At 37.3% G+C, this 17,938-nt stretch overlaps 1 protein-coding gene across 1 annotated transcript in view; it reads left to right on the top strand.

Moving 5' to 3' along the window:
• Positions 1-17,938, top strand: part of MAP3K2 (mitogen-activated protein kinase kinase kinase 2) — a 38,826-nt gene that overhangs the window by 8,162 nt on the left and 12,726 nt on the right. Inside the window, exons 5-13 of the mRNA XM_011941674.1 lie at positions 4,192-4,305; positions 4,685-4,772; positions 7,928-8,058; positions 8,965-9,044; positions 10,525-10,592; positions 10,767-10,859; positions 12,747-12,953; positions 15,814-15,962; positions 16,355-16,486. Coding sequence (XP_011797064.1) covers positions 4,192-4,305; positions 4,685-4,772; positions 7,928-8,058; positions 8,965-9,044; positions 10,525-10,592; positions 10,767-10,859; positions 12,747-12,953; positions 15,814-15,962; positions 16,355-16,486 — 1,062 coding nt within the window. The remainder of the gene's footprint in view (positions 1-4,191; positions 4,306-4,684; positions 4,773-7,927; positions 8,059-8,964; positions 9,045-10,524; positions 10,593-10,766; positions 10,860-12,746; positions 12,954-15,813; positions 15,963-16,354; positions 16,487-17,938) is intronic.

Genomic DNA, 17,938 nt, shown 5'->3' with positions numbered 1-17,938 from the left:
TGAGGCCAGGAGTTCAAGACTAACCTGGGCAACATCGCAAGACCCCATCTCTACAAAATAGTAAAATTATCTGAGTGTGATGGCATACACCTGTAGTCCCAGCTGTTCGGGAGGCTGAGGCAGGGGGATCTGAGGTGGAAGGATAGCTTGAGCCCAGGAATTTGAGGGTACAGTGAGCTAGATAGAGTTGCACCACTGCACTCCAGCCTGTGTGACAGAGTTGTCTGAACAAAAAAGAATAATTTTTTAAAAAAAGTCTTGAACTTGTGTCATTATCCCATAGGATGATTACAGGGGAACCTAGACATACCTTTTTTTCTTTTTTCTAAAATTGTATTATGGAAAACTTTCAAATGCCAAGATACATTAAGACTACAGTATTGTCTTTATCTACTAGCCTAGTAGGTCTATCAAGAACAATGAGGTTAGCATGACATGATTTGCCCATGTTATACCTGTGCCAGCTTGTAAGAACTGCTGTTTTTGTTTTTGTTTTTTTTAATGACTTTTCCCAGTTTGCTATGTAATTTTTTTCTGGGGTTTTCTTGAGGATTGACATCAAGCTAACATTACTATTATTATTATTATTTTTTGAGACAAGGTTTCACTCTGTCACCCAGGTTGGAGTGCAGTGGCCCGATTTCACTGCAACCTTTGCCTCCCAGGGCTCAAGCGATACTCCTACCTCAGCCTCCTGAGTAGCTGGGACCACAGGCGGGCACCACTGCGCCCGGATAATTTTTGTATTTTTGGTAGAGACGGTTTCACCATGTTGCCCAGGCTGGTCTCAAACTCCTGAGCTCAAGCGATCCACCTGCCTGGGCCTCCCAGAGTGCTGGGATTACAGGTGTGAGCCGCTGTGCCTGGCCTGATCTGTATTTTTAAGACCCCTTTCCCATTTTCTAAAAATTGGAAAATTGCTCCATTTTTACTTTATTTTTCTCATGCTTTCTGAAGGATTTCTGTGAGTGGTTCTACCATTATATTTTGGTGGCCTCTTGGCAGGAATGTAGTAGAGGTGGCATTAGGATAAGATTACATTTCAGATTTCTTGCAAACCTGAGATTCTGTGAGTGAGCTGTGTCCTGTCTCGTATCTTGACATATTGTCCCAAGCCAAATGCATCATCTTGGACACTGGGGGTAGGAAAATCTTACTAGTTTTGTGGACATTTGGACAAGCAAAAAATTCATTTATACTGCATGTCATTCCACTTCTATAAATATTTTTTTCTAGCGTAATATTAATTTCTCTGTTCAGAATGAACTATTACTCTATAAACTTCCAGTTGGCTAGAATTGAAACTTTAAGGAAATGTAAGCAGAAATATAAGCTGGGGTTGTTTGGATTTGTTAGTTTGGCTTCTCTTTAATAAGGTGTGTATGTGGGTGCGTGTGTGTGTGTTATGAGGGTTGGGTGTGGAGGTGTTCAGGGTGTGTGTGTGTGTGTGTGTGTGTGTGTGTGTGAGTGTGAGTGTCATGGGGGTTAAACATGGAGGTGTTCAAGCCAAGTAAGGATTTTCTAAGATCACTTCCATTTTAGATGAGTAGAGCAGGAAAAAAAAAAATGTTTTTTTGAGACAGTATCTCCCCGTCACCCAGGCTGGAGTACGGTGGCACAGTCATGGCTCACTGCAGCCTTGACATCCCGAGCTCAATCAGTCCTCCCCCCTCAGCCTCCTAAGTAGCTGAGATTACAGGCATGTACTACTATACCTTGTTAATTTTTGTATTTTTTGTTGAGATGTGGTTTCACCATGTTGCCCAGGCAGGTCTCAAACTCCTAGGCTCAAGCAATCTGCATACCTCAGCCTCCTAAAGTGCTGCGATTACAGGCGTGAGCCACTGCGTCCAGCCTAGAGAACCTTTTAATGGCTGTCTTGATACTTCACTGTGTAAAGTCAGAAAGATAATTCAGTTCTTTCAGATTTCAGTTCATTTAATGGTTCTCAAACTCAATTTTAAGTTTCCTTTCTAGAAAGGATTTATGTCAACAAACAACTGATTTATCAAAAATAGGCCAGAGGGTGTTAGATTTCATGAATGAGACTGAAATGAATTCACCAAGCAAGAAAACATTCTCTGATTTATTTAGTATAATGTAGGTAACCTGGGACTTGTTCTTGACTCTTAATCCTCATTTTACAGTTTGTAATAGTTTGTAACCTTAGAACACAGGCAGGATCACATTAGGTCTGTAGGCAGTGCCTAAGCTGCTGCACCAGGCACTCCTCCAGGATGTTCACATTTTACAGCAGCAGACTGAAGAAGAGCAGAATCATTTATGTTTATATTTTTTTTTCTGTCATTTGACTTAGTGTTTTTTCCCCCCAAAAGTAGCAGTATCTTGGAGAAGTAAACAATCCAGTTATAAATGTATAGTAAAAGTAAGTATTCAGATTTTCCCCTCAAATGAAAAATCGGCAGAACAGTCATTATCATTGCTTTAAAATGTTTTCCAGTGCTTAAAAAGTAATAGACTATTGAAGATAGAAGCAAGAAATACCAATATGTTTCATAATTGGTGGGAAATAGAAATGTATTTAAGTAGATCAGTAGATCAGGCTTGTTCTATGATACCAAACAGTTGATAATTGTATTTTATTAGAAAAAAATTCTCATCGAGCAAAAAGAGCCCAGTTAGTTGGTCACTTACAGTAATACAAAATTAGCTACAAACAGAAATTGGGATTATATTTTAAGAACAGAGTAGGTAAGTGCAAGCAGATTATCTGATGGAATTCACATGGATCCTTCTTTATTTTTGTGTCTGGCAGCGTTTCTTATAATAAGGACTTTTTTGGCTGGGCACGGTGGCTCACACCTGTAAGCCCAGCACTTGAGAAGGCCCAGGTGGGCAGATCATTTGAGGTCAGGAGTTTGAGACCAGCCTGGCCAACATAGTGAAACCCTGTCTCCACTAAAAATACAAAAATTAGCCACACGTGATGGTGCATGCCTGTAAACCCAGCTACTGGGGAGGCTGAGGCTGGAGAATCACTTGAACCCAGGAGTCAGGTTGCAGTGAGCTGAGATTGCCACTGTACTCCAGCCTGAGTGACAGTGAGACTCCATCTCAAAACAAAAAATCAAAAACCTCAAGGACTTTTTTCATAAAGAAGTCTGCAGAATGAACACACACCATACCAGCTAGTGGGTTGGGTTCAGATTGAGCACTGTGATATATATTAAACAGCATTTACCAGGCTGTCTGCTCTTTGCTCATTGCTGGTATAGGGAGTCCTTGTCCTCAAAGAATTTGTACTGTAGAGACTCCAAATTAACTCATCCTTGCATTTGAATGGCTCGTGTATTGTGCTAAGTAGAGCAGGTTAACTAGTGCAGAATATGTTCTCTTGGTTTTATTCTGTTCCTCTTTCAATGAAATGGAGTATACTTTGACGTTCTTGACAGAGTCTTCTTAAGTTACTAAATTGACTTTTTTTTTTAAAAAAAGGTATTTTTATTTTCTTAAATTGTATGAATTATGCTTTTTCTCATAGACCTCTTAGGTGCTTTTGTCCTCTATAACATCTGCTGCATGAGAAGACTAATGAAAGCAGATTCCACATTGAGGGTTTACTATGGAATAGTTAACTCATTAGCTTATTTGTTTTAGTGTATAGTGGTCAGGTCACCAGGCTCAGAGAGAAGAACTCTAGGTGGGCTGTAGATTGCAGATATGTTACTAGTGGTACCCCTCCATGGCAGCTGTCCTCCATGGCAGGTACTCAGGATGTTGGTATGTTGAAGAGCACACCAGCTGAGAGTACAAATTTGTGGTTACTATTGAAAAAAGAACTGAGTTTCATCTATACAGAAGAAAAGTAGTACCTTTATTTCATTTGATCTTTGTCTGTACTCCTTCATGCTTTTTGGGGGTGAACATACTATAACTTAAATTTAGCAACATTATGGAAATATCCTAGAAAATTAATCTTTAAATGTTATTTTCTAAAATAATGTAATGATGAATAAAGACAAATTTAAAAACATCTATGTTCATTCTAAGATTTTAGTGGTGGTAGAATGAGGAGGGCAAAACAATCTACACGTACACATTCAGACTTTCATCATAGGAACAAATCACAGAGCAAGGCATTTGGACATTTGTAATTCCTTAGTAGTGGAGATGCTTGTGGAAGACTTGACCTGATGAGATAGCTGCATGATTCCTTATGTTTGTTTTTAGTTGGTAATTCCATTAACTACTCAAGATGACTTGGACAAAGCTGTGGAATTGCTGGATCGTAGTATTCATATGAAGAGCCTCAAGATATTACTTGTAATAAATGGAAGTACACAGGTATGACTTGGGATATTTTTTTCAGTAAGAATTATAGGACTTAGGCTTGTAAAAGTTAATGTATGAAACATAATTATATTCTATAATCATTGCAATATTTTCATTATGATTAAATGTAAACTTACATCCTTTACTGTACTTTAATATCCTTGCTCCTCAAAACCACAGTCATAGTTACACATAACTATAATATGTTGTACATATGAAGCTAATAGAAACTGACAACTTAGAAAGAATTATGTTAGAATTAAAATTTCAAAGGGAGGATTTGATTAAGGCTCACAAACTATATAAAATGGTTTGTACTTGGTAGGGGAGAGGATTCTGTTTAAAGCCCCAAGGAGGAAGAACAGCATTAACTGTCTTTTCTCCTTTGTAGGCTACTAATTTAGAACCATTGCCATCACTAGAAGATTTGGATAATACAGTATTTGGAGCAGAGAGGAAAAAACGGCTTTCTATAATCGGTAAGAAAGCTGGTGCCTGAATTACAAAATGAATGATTTCTCAATTTCTTCTCCATCCTTTAATGTAGTGCAGCACCTAAACATATTCCTGATAACTAATATCCTATTTCTCTACTTCCTGTAATTTAAGTTAAATACATTATTCATTTGACGTCCCTTGGAAATTCAAGTTTACAGGATTAGTAATCTCCAATTTAAATTCTTTGTTTATATATTCAGGGTATTTTAATGTCAACAAATTCAAATAAAACTTTAAAGAGGTTTTAGGCTGGGTGCGGTAGCTCATGCCTGTAATCTCAGCACTTTGGGAGGCCAAGGCAGGCAGATCACAAGGTCAAGAAATTGAGACTATCCTGGCCAACATGTTGAAACCCCATCTCTACTAAAATTACAAAAATTAGCTGGGCATGGTGGCACATGCCTGTAGACCCAGCTACTCAGGAGGCTGAGGCAAGAGGATTGGTTGAACTGGGGAGGTGGAGGTTGCAGTGAGCTGAGATTGTGCCACTGCACTCCAGCCTGGTGACAAAGCGAGACGTCATTTCAAAAAAAAAAAAAGTTTTCATTGTACAAATAGAATGGAGGAAAAAAATTAAAGGAAGTAATTATAATATATTAAAATTAATAGACTGTAAATTCACAAGTCTTTCTCTAGGGTTTTAGTGATTGCCAAGAATGCTGTCAAAATAAAGATACTAAGAATTTTTATATTATGCTTTATTACTACTTTATTAGTATTCGTTTTCATTTGCCATTAATTTATTGTTATAATTAAGATTATGATATAAATAAAGATTTTGCATGCTGTTTTTTTAAGGCAGCTTTATTCTTGCAACATGAGTTGGACACAGGTACTCTGAACTCCCCATTCTGTCTGTTCTTCAATTTGTATAAAACATTGATAATCTACATTTTTATTTGATAAAAGCATTACATTGTTTCAAAAAACCGCTGGTATAAATGTTCTTACAGAGAGGACAGTGAGTATGGCCATTAAAGATGGCGTGAAAACATGTATGAGGGGCGAATTTAAGAGAGAAAACTTAAAGAGGAGGAAAAACAGATGAATAGGAGGACGCAGGAGAGTGGGTCAAAATAAATGTGGTTGGGAATCTGAAAGAGATTGGTAACAGAAGAGGATTGTTGATAATCAAAGAAAAAATTGAATTGGCATGTGAACCACCGAAAAAATAGACATTATTCATGTTCTCTTTTGGTCCCCAGAAGAAGCTATTTTATGACCATTTTCTTCTAAGTGTCTGTCTTACATAAGTCCTACTTTGGGTTTCAGGAATGCAGAAATGCGAGCAGCAGAGGTGATACACAAGCAAAATACAAATGACTTGTCCTTTTCGTTCAGATGTATTTCGATACAGTTTTAAAATTTGGTGAAAGAACATTTGAAATACCCAAATTCAAATTCCAGCTCTCTGATGAACCTGAGACCAGTAAATGTGTCTTCTTCTTTAAGTCATGGGATTGTTGTAGCATTAAATTGAGAGAACACTTGTACATTTTACTTTTCAAACTAGAAAGCTCATTGTACATTTGTACATTTTGTACATTGTACAAAGCTCAGATGTCCATTGTACATTTCTTTCTTTATCCCCATTTCTTATCACATTACGGTACTTGTCATTTTATTAAAAAATTGCTAATTCATTTTATTTTATTTCATTTTTTGAGATAAGAGTCTCACTCCATCACCCAGGCTGGGGTGCAGTGGCGCAATCTCGGCTCACTGCAACCTCTGCCTCCTGGTTTCAACTGATTCTCCTGCCTCGGCCTCCCGAGTAAGTAAGATTACAGGCACCTGCCACCATGCCTAGCTAATTTTTATATTTTTAGTAGAGATGGAGTTTCAGCATGTTGGCCAGGCTAGTCTCGAACTCCTGACCTCATGTGATCCGCCCACCTCGGCCTCCCAAAGTGCAGGCGTGAGCCACGGTGCCCGGCTCTAATTCACTTTAGTTGCATTAGACAGAGCAAGCTAAATGCACTAATTAAATTGACATTTTAAATATATTTTGAATTAAAATTACACTGAATACCTCAATCTTATTCTAATAAATATTCTTGACGTCAGTGCCAGCATAAGAAGAAACTGGAAATCGTGAAGTATAGAATTAGTAGTCTTTTATTGGCACTGCTTTAAACTTTGAACGGCTTTGCTAGATATGACCATTAATTATTTTTCTTACATGTTGGCAGTTATTTTCTTTAATTGTTTTTATAAAAGGGAGATAGAGGAAAAACTCCTTTAGGTTAGGAGTGTATGCTGATAAACAGGTCTCAACCAAGAGTGCATTGGCATATGCATTACTGTGAAAAATGGGTTGTCAAATAGGGAGACAAAATTTTCATAGCCTTTTTTTTTTTTTTTTTTTTTAGTTCTATCTCCTTTTAGTAATTGACTATATTGATCTTCTTTTGTAAGCACGGGGATATAGAAGGAATAAAAATATTACGGACCCATATTATTGTGGCTATAGTTGTTATGAAGCCTAAATCAATCCTGACTCAAATTGAGCTCCTAATCATTTTACAGACAAGTGTAGACAGTACTCTCTTTTATGCACATGTCTTGGTAATCATTTTGCTCTCTTCTTTCTCCCTGTCTCACTAACAAATGCTTGCATATACTCACAATGACTCCTTTACATGAAGCTGGAATCTTTTTTGCTTTAAATTGGACCAGAACTTAAATGCTCACATAACTTCCCCATATCTTATAGTTTAATTTCAAAAAACTATGAGGAAAGGTGAGACACTGTACCAATAAATACAGCATCATTTCCACAGAACCAAGTAAAATAAAGTGGGTTATTGTCTTGTAAGAAATGTGATTACTTAAACTGTCTTAATACCAGAAATCTATATTGTATTATCATCCCATTAGCAGTCAGAATACGATACTACCTAGTGAGTATAAATGTAATATTATGGTGAGGTTAATAATTATGATAGGGTGGGAATTTACAAAGGTTATAAAACCATTTGAAGTTTTACAAATGAATGTTCTGACAAGTTTTAATAAAAACTGAATTTTCTTTTGCTGAGAGTATTACTGATATAATTCAGAAATATAGCCTATTTAAAACAAAACTTGATTCCCTTGCCTATAATTATAAATTACATGATTTTTCTTCCTTGAGGTCCTACTAGTAGAGATAGAAGTTCTCCTCCCCCAGGATACATTCCAGATGAATTACACCAGGTTGCCCGAAATGGGTCATTCACTAGTATCAACAGTGAAGGAGAGTTCATTCCAGAGAGCATGGACCAAGTAAGCAAAAGTTTGATTTTTACATTTAATTTAAAGAGATGTTGTCAGGGTCAGTGTGATTTGGCAGGTAACTGTGTGTGTGTGTGTGTGTGTGTGTGTGTGTGTGTGTTATCTCTTCTCTAATTGCATATCTTCTTAACTGAACAAAATAGAAAAAATATAGGAAAATGCCCGTTAATTTACTTGTGCCTGTGTAAAGAAAGCTGGAATACAGCTGGTTTTTTATTGCTCAGTAAGTGAATGAATGAGAGTGAGTGAATGATAATGCATTTGCTTTGTAATCCTGGAATTAACAGCCAGATTGTTTTTTTTTTTAAACATTTGAAAGATAGAATGAAACTACAAATATTTAACTTCATGAAACTGAGGTTTGTGAACTTTCTGAAACATTTAAAAAATACTTCAGTTTTATAGTATTAAAATGTTTTCATGGGGTTGCTATTATTCCCTTAACATTGCATTGCATTATATGTTCACACTATTATAGTAGTTCACATTTTCTAATGTAACAGTCATAGTGTCATTAGTCTCAGTTTGGGTGGGGCCATTGTTCAGTTTTCAGTAAGCAAAATAGTGTGAAATGTTGTAGCTTTTAATTATTTAGTCAATAGTCTATAGAGAAAGAATATTTTTCTCTTAGGAAATTTTGAAGTCGTGGCTTGCTTACAAGGGACATTTGAAAATGAGTAACTCTGGAGAGTGACCACTATTGAGTATGGAATTATTCTAAAATTGTGGTGAGTGAGGGTTGCACAGCTCTCAGTATTCTAAAAGCCTTGACTTGTATACTTTAAATGGGTGAATTTTATGTTATATGAAGTATGTCTCATTAAGGAAGGTTTTTTTTAATAAGCAACTTTTGGTTATATCAAATTGAATCATGGTGGAACTCCTTTTTTTTCCTAGATGCTGGATCCATTATCTTTAAGCAGCCCTGAAAATTCTGGCTCAGGAAGTTGTCCATCACTTGATAGTCCTTTGGATGGGTAATATCTATCGTAGTTTTTGGATGGTTTGTTTATTTGAGACAGAGTTTTGCTGTCACCCAGGCTGGAGTGCAGTGGCGTGAATGCAGCTTACTGCAGCCTTGACCTCCTGGGTTCTATCAGTCCTCCCACCTCTGACCCCTGAGGAGCTAGGACCAAAGGCATTTGCTATTAATACCACATCTGGCAAAGTTGTTTGTATTATTTGTAGAGATGGGAGTTTCACTTTGTTACCCAGGCTGATCTCGAACTCCTGGGCTCAAGCAAACCTCCTGCCTTGGCCTCCTAAAGCGCTGGGATTACACACATGAACCACCATGCTCAGTTTATAGTAGTTTTTCTTTTTTAATAGATATGGGTAAATATTCATACAGATAGCATGTTGAATTATCAGTAACTTTTTTGTGCTACATTCAGAGGAATATAACTGGTACTTGTATATAATGATGGCAGATTAATTTTTGCACAGTGTGGATAAAAATCCCTTTACCTCATGGAATTCAGTATCTTTATTAGTTAAAATGATACCTGATTATAATAGTTTGAGCATTCCTGCATGTCAAAATTGTGTGTTTGAAGGCAAATCAAATTTAGAATTTATGTGCATTTACTTTTAAAACTGTGTTTGTGAAAGTGCTATCAACTTTTACATTGATATGTTTGGTTTTGGAGATTTCCTAAGTTATTTCACCTGTTCAGGATTATATTCATTCTGGCACCAGATTAGAAATAATTTAAATTACTGGTAATTGTAGCCCACTGTGCCACGTTGGTACGTGTAGGCAAACATCTAAGTACTTTTGTGAAAAAGCTGTCCAGGAATATGAGCAGGATGAAGTTGCAAAATGTGAATTTTTTGTTACAAGTGCTCCCCCTTCTGGTCTCAGTAGGACAGTATTCTTGGTAATCCTCTCTGGAATTGCTTTATGAAAGCAAATTCTGAAAAAATAACTAATATTGTGTGGGAATGCACATTTAAGTTTCTTTTGTCCATGTATATGAAATTTCTGTATGTGTCAATGTCTACCTCAAGGTAGACATTTAAGAAATTCACGGAAGTAGTAACGAGAAAGCTATATATTTGAGTACTCACCATTTGCAAACAACTATCCTGGACACCTTACTTGTATACACTTGATTAGTTGGAAATTATCTTTTTTGTTGATGCAGAAGGGTGATTTGCCAAGGTTACATAGTTAAGTGGCAGAGCTTGGATTGAAACACAGTGCTTAGAAACACCCATGATTCCAAAATACATCATTCTTCCACTGTACTGTAAGGTTAATTTTTAAAGCCAGGCTCTTTGCCTACATGTACCAAGTTAGTGTAGTTTTTCTTTTTTAGTTACGCTAACCTTTCAAAGTGAGCTCCTTTACACACACCCATACAGAGAGGCACAGATATAGATATTGCTTAAAGATTTTTTTTAATGTCTTAACGTACTTTCTGTAAACTTAATGTGACATTTTTTTCTTTATAGAGAGAGCTATCCAAAATCACGAATGCCTAGGGCACAGAGCTACCCAGATAATCATCAGGAATTTTCAGGTTAGACTTTATAAATTCTAAATGTTTAAATGTTTATGTCATTGGATAATGCTTTGGGAAGGAGAGGGAAGATTTTTGAAAAGTCAAATAAAAATGTATAAATGTGCTTTTCATCATTAGAAATATTTAACTATTTTTTAAAATAAAAGATAACCATCTTATATGTCTTAACAGACTATGATAACCCTATCTTTGAGAAATTTGGAAAAGGAGGAACATATCCAAGAAGGTACCATGTTTCATATCATCATCAAGAGTATAATGATGGTAAGTTTCTAGCAATTAGACCACAAGAACAGTTAAAAATCTCAACAACAAAAATAAATACAAAAAAAATTTTTAAACCTCATATTTATGTAATACCATTAGAAAAATATGAGGAAATTGTGTTATAACAAAAATATAATGGGCATTTTGGCTTTATGTCAACTTATAAGACTTGGCTGTACCTTAAAGAAAAGGAATACTTTTTTGTTTTAAGAGACAAAGTTTTGCTGCCCAGGCAGGAGTGCTGCGGCATGATCTTAGCTCACTGTAACTTCAAATTCCTGGGCTCAAGTGATCTTCCTGCCTTGGCTTCCTGAGTTCAGATGTGTGCCATTACAGGCATTTGCCATCACACCCAGCTAATTAAAAAATTTTTTTTGTGCAGACAGTGTCCCACCATGTTGCCCAGGCTGGTCTTGAAGTCTTGGGCTCAAGCAGTCCTCCTGCCTCAGCCTCCCAAAGTGCTGGGATTACAGGCATTTGCCATCACACCCAGCTAATTTTTGTATTTGGTCTTGAAGTCTTGGGCTCAAGCAGTCCTCCTGCCTCAGCCTCCCAAAGTGCTGGGATTACAGGTGTGAGCCACTGCACCTGGCCAAAATGGGATCCCACCATGTTGCCCAGGCTGGTCTTGAAGTCTTGGGCTCAAGCAGTCCTCCTGCCTCAGCCTCCCAAGTAGCTGGGATTATAGGTGCATGCCACCATGCCTGGCTAATTTTTTTTTTTTTTTTTTTTTGAGGTGGAGTCTTGCTCTTTCTCCCAGGCCAGAGTGCAGTGGCACGGTCTCAGCTCACTGCAGCCTCTGACTCCTGGGTTGAAGGGATTCTCCTGCCTCAGCCTCCCAAGTAGCTGGGATTACAGTTGCCTGCCACCACACCTGGCTAATTTTTGTATTTTTAGTCTAGACAGGGTTTTGCCATGTTGGCCAGGCTGGTCTCAAAACTCCTGATCTCCAGTGATTCACCCGCCTCAGCCTCCCAGAGTGCTAGGATTACAGGCGTGAGCCACTGTGCCCGGCCTAATTTTTGTATTTTTAGTAGAGATGGGGTTTCGCCATGTTGCCCAGACTGGTGTCAAACTCCTGGGCTCAAGTGATCTGCCTGCCTTTGCCTCCCAAATTGCTGGAATTACAGGCACGAGCCACTGCACCCATCCAAAAGAAGTAATTTTTAAATGATATTAGAAAATTACTCCTTGATGATGAGATTGATACTTACATCATCCCTTTAAGAAAAAAAATTACTTGCCAGGTACGGTGGCTCATGCCTGTAATCCCAGCAGTTTGGGAGGCCGAGGTGGGTGGATCACCTGAGGTCAGCTGTTCCAGACCAGCCTGGCCAACATGATGAAACCCCGTCTCTACTGAAAATATGAAAAAATTAGCCAGGCATGGTGGCGGGCACCTGTAATCCCAGCTACTTGGGAGGCTGAGACAGGAGAATCACTTGAACCTGGGAGGTGGAGGTTGCAGTGAGCCAAGATTGTACCACTGCACTCCAGCCTGGGCAACAAGAGTGAAACTCCGTCTCAAAAAGAAAAGAAAAAAATTACAACCTATGAACTTTTGAATCTTTGTTTTAGATTTTAAAATCATTATTGGAAATGAGAGTAAATTTTTTTTCTCCTTTTTATCTAGAAGCAAGGAGGTTCCTTTTTATGATTTGTGTGTGTATGTGTGTGTGAGCACACTCATACATGTTTTATCATAAGAGATTATTTGAATTCATATTCAGATTCTGTTTATTTTTTCCCACCCAATCATTAGTATTTCGGTTTCTTAGCCTAGTTACAGGACAAATTTCTATTCTCCACATTACAAATTTTAAATACTTTAAAAGTACAACATATTAACAAAAGGTATAAGGTGATTCTCTTTTCATTTTGTAGGTCGTAAAACTTTTCCAAGAGCTAGAAGGACCCAGGGGACCAGCTTCCGGTCTCCTGTGAGTTTCAGTCCTACTGATCACTCCTTAAGCACCAGTAGTGGAAGCAGTATCTTTACCCCAGAGTATGATGATAGTCGAATAAGAAGAAGGGGAAGTGACATAGACAATCCCACTTTGACCGTAATGGACATCAGCCCACCCAGCCGTTGTAAGTAATAGAACTTGGCATAGTGAAATGTAGAGCAGAACCTTTGCAGAATTTTGTAGTATTAAAAGGAATAAATCCTAAGTGAGTTTTTGGGGTCAGATGAACTACTCAAAAAAGGTAATAATGGTGTTTCTAAAGGTAGTTGGAATGTCAGGTATAAGCATGGTATCACTGCTAATTACTTTAGATAATTCTGTTCTTCACTTGTATTAGGAAAACTATTACCAACTAGTCATTTTTTATCCATTCATTTCACATATCCTTGTTGAATGCCTACCACTGAGGTTGGATGCCTGCCACTGAGATTTCAAACATAATCTCTTAAGACATAATCTAATGGGGTAGATGATATATGGAGAAATAATTGTATAGCATTTAAATGTGAGTAGAAATCACCAGCTGAGGAGATAATGTGCAAGAGGCCATAACATCATCTAAAAATGGTGAATAGTTCAATTTTTGGCTGATGTGGGGGTATCTTACTTGAAATAGTGGGAATAGGCCTACAGTGGTAACTCAGGCCAGATTGCAAAGCATTTAGACCTTATTATGTAAGCAGTGCATACAAAGATTCATGCTCAAATATGTTTATTGCAGCACTATTTACATACTCTGAATTCCTTTTTTGTGCTAGTGTGTCATAGTTTACTTTTGTATCCATATTGACCCCATGCTATATTGCTGTTATTTTTGTTTTAGTCAGCTATCTTTTGAAGTGATTAAAAATAAGAGAAAAATGTTTTTTATATATATTTTCAGTATATTCATTTTTATAGATCTTTGTATAGATCCAAAATCTATGTAAACAAAGACAGATCCAAGATCTATTGGGTATCAAATTCCTTCTGCCTAAAAAACTGCATTTTAACCTTTGTTGTAAAATAGACTTGCTGGTAGTAAGTTCATTCAGCTTTTGTTTGTTTGAAAAAAGTCTTTATTTCTCCTTCATTTTTGTGATAGCATCTCACTCTGTCACTCAGGCTGTGGTGCAATCTTAACTCATTGCAACCTCTGCCTCCTGGGCTGAAGCAATTCTCCCACCTCAGAGTCTCAAGTATCTGGTACTACAGGCATGCACCACCATGCCCAGATGATTTTTGTATTTTTTGTGGAGACAGGGTTTTGCTGTGTTGCCCAGGCTGGTCTTGAACTCTTGGGCTTAAGCTGATCCACCTGCCAAAACCTCCCAAAGTGCTGGAATTACAGTGTGAGCCACTGCACCTGGCCTTTCTAGCACTTTAAAGCTATTGTCCCATTGTCTTCTGCTTGTATACTTCCTGAAGAGAAATCTGCTATAATTCTTATCTTTGTTCCTCCATATGTAATATGCTTTCTTTCCCTGCAGCTGTCCCAGCTGCTTTCAAGATTTTGTCTTTGATTTTCTTTCTTTCTTTCTTTTTTTTTTTTTTGAGGCGGAGTCTTGCTCTGTCGCCCAGGCTGGAGTGCAGTGGCCAGATCTCAGCTCACTGCAAGCTCCGCGTCCCGGGTTTACGCCATTCTCCTGCCTCAGCCTCCTGAGTAGCTGGGACTACAGGCGCCCGCCACCTCGTCTGGCTAGTTTTTTTTATTTTTTAGTAGAGATAGGGTTTCACTGTGTTAGCCAGGATGGTCTCGATCTCCTGACCTCGTGATCCGCCCGTCTTGGCCTCCCAAAGTGCTGGGATTACAGGCTTGAGCCACCACGCCTGGCTTGTCTTTAATTTTCTACAGTGTCAATTTGATGTGTCTAGGTATATTTGTGTAGGGTTCCCAGCTGGTGTTCTTTCAGTTTATTGTATTTATAGTTTGTGAAAAGTTCTCAGTTATTACCTCTCCAAGTATTTTTTCTGTCTCATTCTTCCTTTTTCTTTTGGGATTCCTATTACCTGTACACTAGACTATTTGATACTGTCTCATACCTCTGCTTTTTCTCCCTCTCCCACACACACACTCTCTCTCTCTCTCTCCCTCCCCGCCCCCTCTCTCTGGCCCCATTGATCTATTTTCAGGTTCACTGATTCTTTCCTCAGCCTTGTTGCATCTATTTATGATCCAGTTGAAGGAATTCTTAATTTCTGTCATTGTTCTTTATTTCATGCATTTTCATGTGACTCATTGCTGTAGTTCCCATTGCTCTGTTCACCATCTGTTCATGCATGTTGTCTACCTTTTCCATTAGAACCTTTAACATGTTAGTCATAGTTATTTTAAATTTCCCGTCTGAACCTTTTGAGTCTGTGTCTGGATCTTCCAGGGATTCAGTACTCTCGTGCCAGTCCACATTTGTTTAAAATGGAGGTGAATTCTTCCCTGCTTGTGTGGGTCTTTCTCTGTGCTTTGCCATAAGTGAGTCAGTGCTTCTGTTCTGTCTCTCCTTGGAGGTGCCATTTTTTCCTTCGATTTCAGGTTAGTTGGTTGCCCTGCAATCTTAGTTTTTTGATATGTGTTCAATAAAAGTTAACTTTTGTAGATTACCCAGATTTCTCTTGTTTGTATGGGATTGATACTTTTTCCAACTTTCTACATTGTAGGTGGAGGCTGAAAAACTAAGTACAAATATTACTGCAGTGAAGATTAGAAATGGTGCATCTTACAGTCTTTGGCATCTTAGATTGAGTGAAAGAAAGATGCTGTCACATGTGTAATTAGGAAAACAATTTCAGAAAAAAATGACTCTTGGGATATGAATTTTTTTTGGTTTAGGATTTGTAGAAAATTGATGAAAGAGAAAATTTTGAAAGATGTGAATTTGGATAATCATAATTTTCCCTTATATCCAAGCACATTCAATGGAGGATGTCACTAATGCAGTATGTTCATTTAGTTATTAACCATTTGTGTGCTGTTTGATATTTCACTTTAAGAAAGTGTTCTTTTTCAGCACCTCGGGCTCCAACCAACTGGAGATTGGGCAAACTGCTTGGCCAAGGAGCCTTTGGAAGGGTCTACCTCTGTTATGATGTTGATACAGGAAGAGAATTGGCTGTTAAGCAAGTTCAGTTTGATCCCGATAGTCCTGAGACCAGCAAGGTAAAAATCACTGCACACATTTACTTTGTCACATTATAAGAAACTTTATTTATTATTATTTTTTTAACATTAAGCCCCTTCCATTCTAAATAAGAAGCATTTTTACAAAAAAGTGCAGTTTTCTTTAGTATAAATTATTTGTAAAACAGATTAGATATGTTTATCTACTTTTTAATATGTATTTTTCTTTTTTAGTACTTGTTATAATCTTAATCTGATTCAGTGTTGCTTTAGCATATCATCAAGGACTGTTTAAAAAGTTATTGGTTAGAGACTTTCAGATATTTGTTACTGGGAACTAAAATTTTCAGAATGAAATCACCTTGATGGCCCATGAAATTAGAATTTTTTGCTTTTACTGACATTGTTGAAGAGTTAATTCTCTCTTTCAGGAAGTAAACGCACTTGAATGTGAAATTCAGTTGCTGAAAAACTTGCTGCATGAGCGAATTGTTCAGTATTATGGCTGTTTGAGGGATCCCCAGGAAAAAACACTTTCCATATTTATGGAATATATGCCAGGGGTAAGTTAGTACATCTTTTTGAAAATGCACATTCCATTTAAAACTATAGTTAATAAAAGAAAGACAAAAAAACGTAGATTATGAAATGTTAACCCTAGTTAAGGACATTTTGAAAGAGTTTTAAATTAGAGCTGGGTTATATTTTCTGTCCTCTTCATCTGTCTTTGTATTTTTTAACTCATTAATGCTAAAGTATTCTAAAGTAGGTTACAGACATCTTAGCAGTCTATCTTGAGATTTCCTTAAATGCCCTAAAATGCCTATTATAGCTGATATATTCATACCAAGTTCCAGTCTAGGATGATACATTAACATTTAATTGTTATGCTCCCTAATTATCTCTCTCTTTTTAAACAATTTTTTATAATTCTTAAAGAGAGACAAGGTCTCACTCTGCTACCTAGGCTGGTTTCAAACTCAGTGATTCTTCTGCCTTGGCCTCCCAAAGTACTAGGATTACTATCTAGAGCAGTCAGTTTGTACATGATACAGATTTGACAAAGAGAGGAGGATAGCCTGTTAAGAGTCTTCACTCTCAGGATCTGGAAGAATTTGCAAAAAAAAAAAAACCAAAAAACTCTCATGGATTTCTCTAATTGCATTCTTGTGGATTTTGTTTTTTTGTTTTAAATTTTTCATATTTTTAGTTATATGGAATGCTTCACAAATTTCCATGTCATCCTTGCACAGGGGCTGTGCTAATCTTCTCTGTATCATTCTAATTTTAGTATATGTGCTGCCGAAATGAGCATGTGGATTTTAATTTGTTCTTTTATCCCTTTATTTATTATAAACTCCAAGTTGGATCTAAGGTCTAAATTAGATTCACATTCAACCTTTTTTTATTTGATACATCATAGATGAAGCTATGCATCCTATCAGGAGCCAGTTTCTGGTTATTCTCGTTATTCCACTGTAGCAATGCAAAGACCAACCATTAGATGAGGGTGATTGACATATTGATTCTTGCACTGTAAAGTTTTGTTTTTTCCTGCAGACCAGAAAGTAATATGAGATATAGCAGTGGCATATATGAATAGCCCGTTCCTTTTCAACCATCCACCTAATGTTTTTAGCCCTGATTGATAGTCATCACTATAGTCTGTAATTTCATTAGGAGTTATAAAATGTGATTTGTGACATCTGTCATTATGTATATTTTATTTTTTAATAGAGTACATCTAGTATTAATGATTTTCAAGGTGGTGATTGATATGTTTACTCATTTAAAAATACATGTATTTCCATAATTTTTATTTTATTTATTTATTTTTGAGATGGAGTTTCGCTCTTGTTGCCCAGGCTGGGCAATGGCATGATCTCAGCTCACTGCAACCTCCGCCTCCTGGTTCAAGAAATTCTCCTGCCTCAGCCTCCTGTGTAGCTGGGATTACAGGTGCACACCAACACACCCAGCTAATTTTTGTATTTTTAGTAGAGACGGGGTTTCAC

Source organism: Colobus angolensis, unplaced genomic scaffold, assembly GCF_000951035.1.
Source record: "Colobus angolensis palliatus isolate OR3802 unplaced genomic scaffold, Cang.pa_1.0 Scaffold20, whole genome shotgun sequence".
Lineage (NCBI taxonomy): Eukaryota > Metazoa > Chordata > Mammalia > Primates > Cercopithecidae > Colobus > Colobus angolensis.
This window is presented reverse-complemented; position numbering and strand designations above follow the sequence as displayed.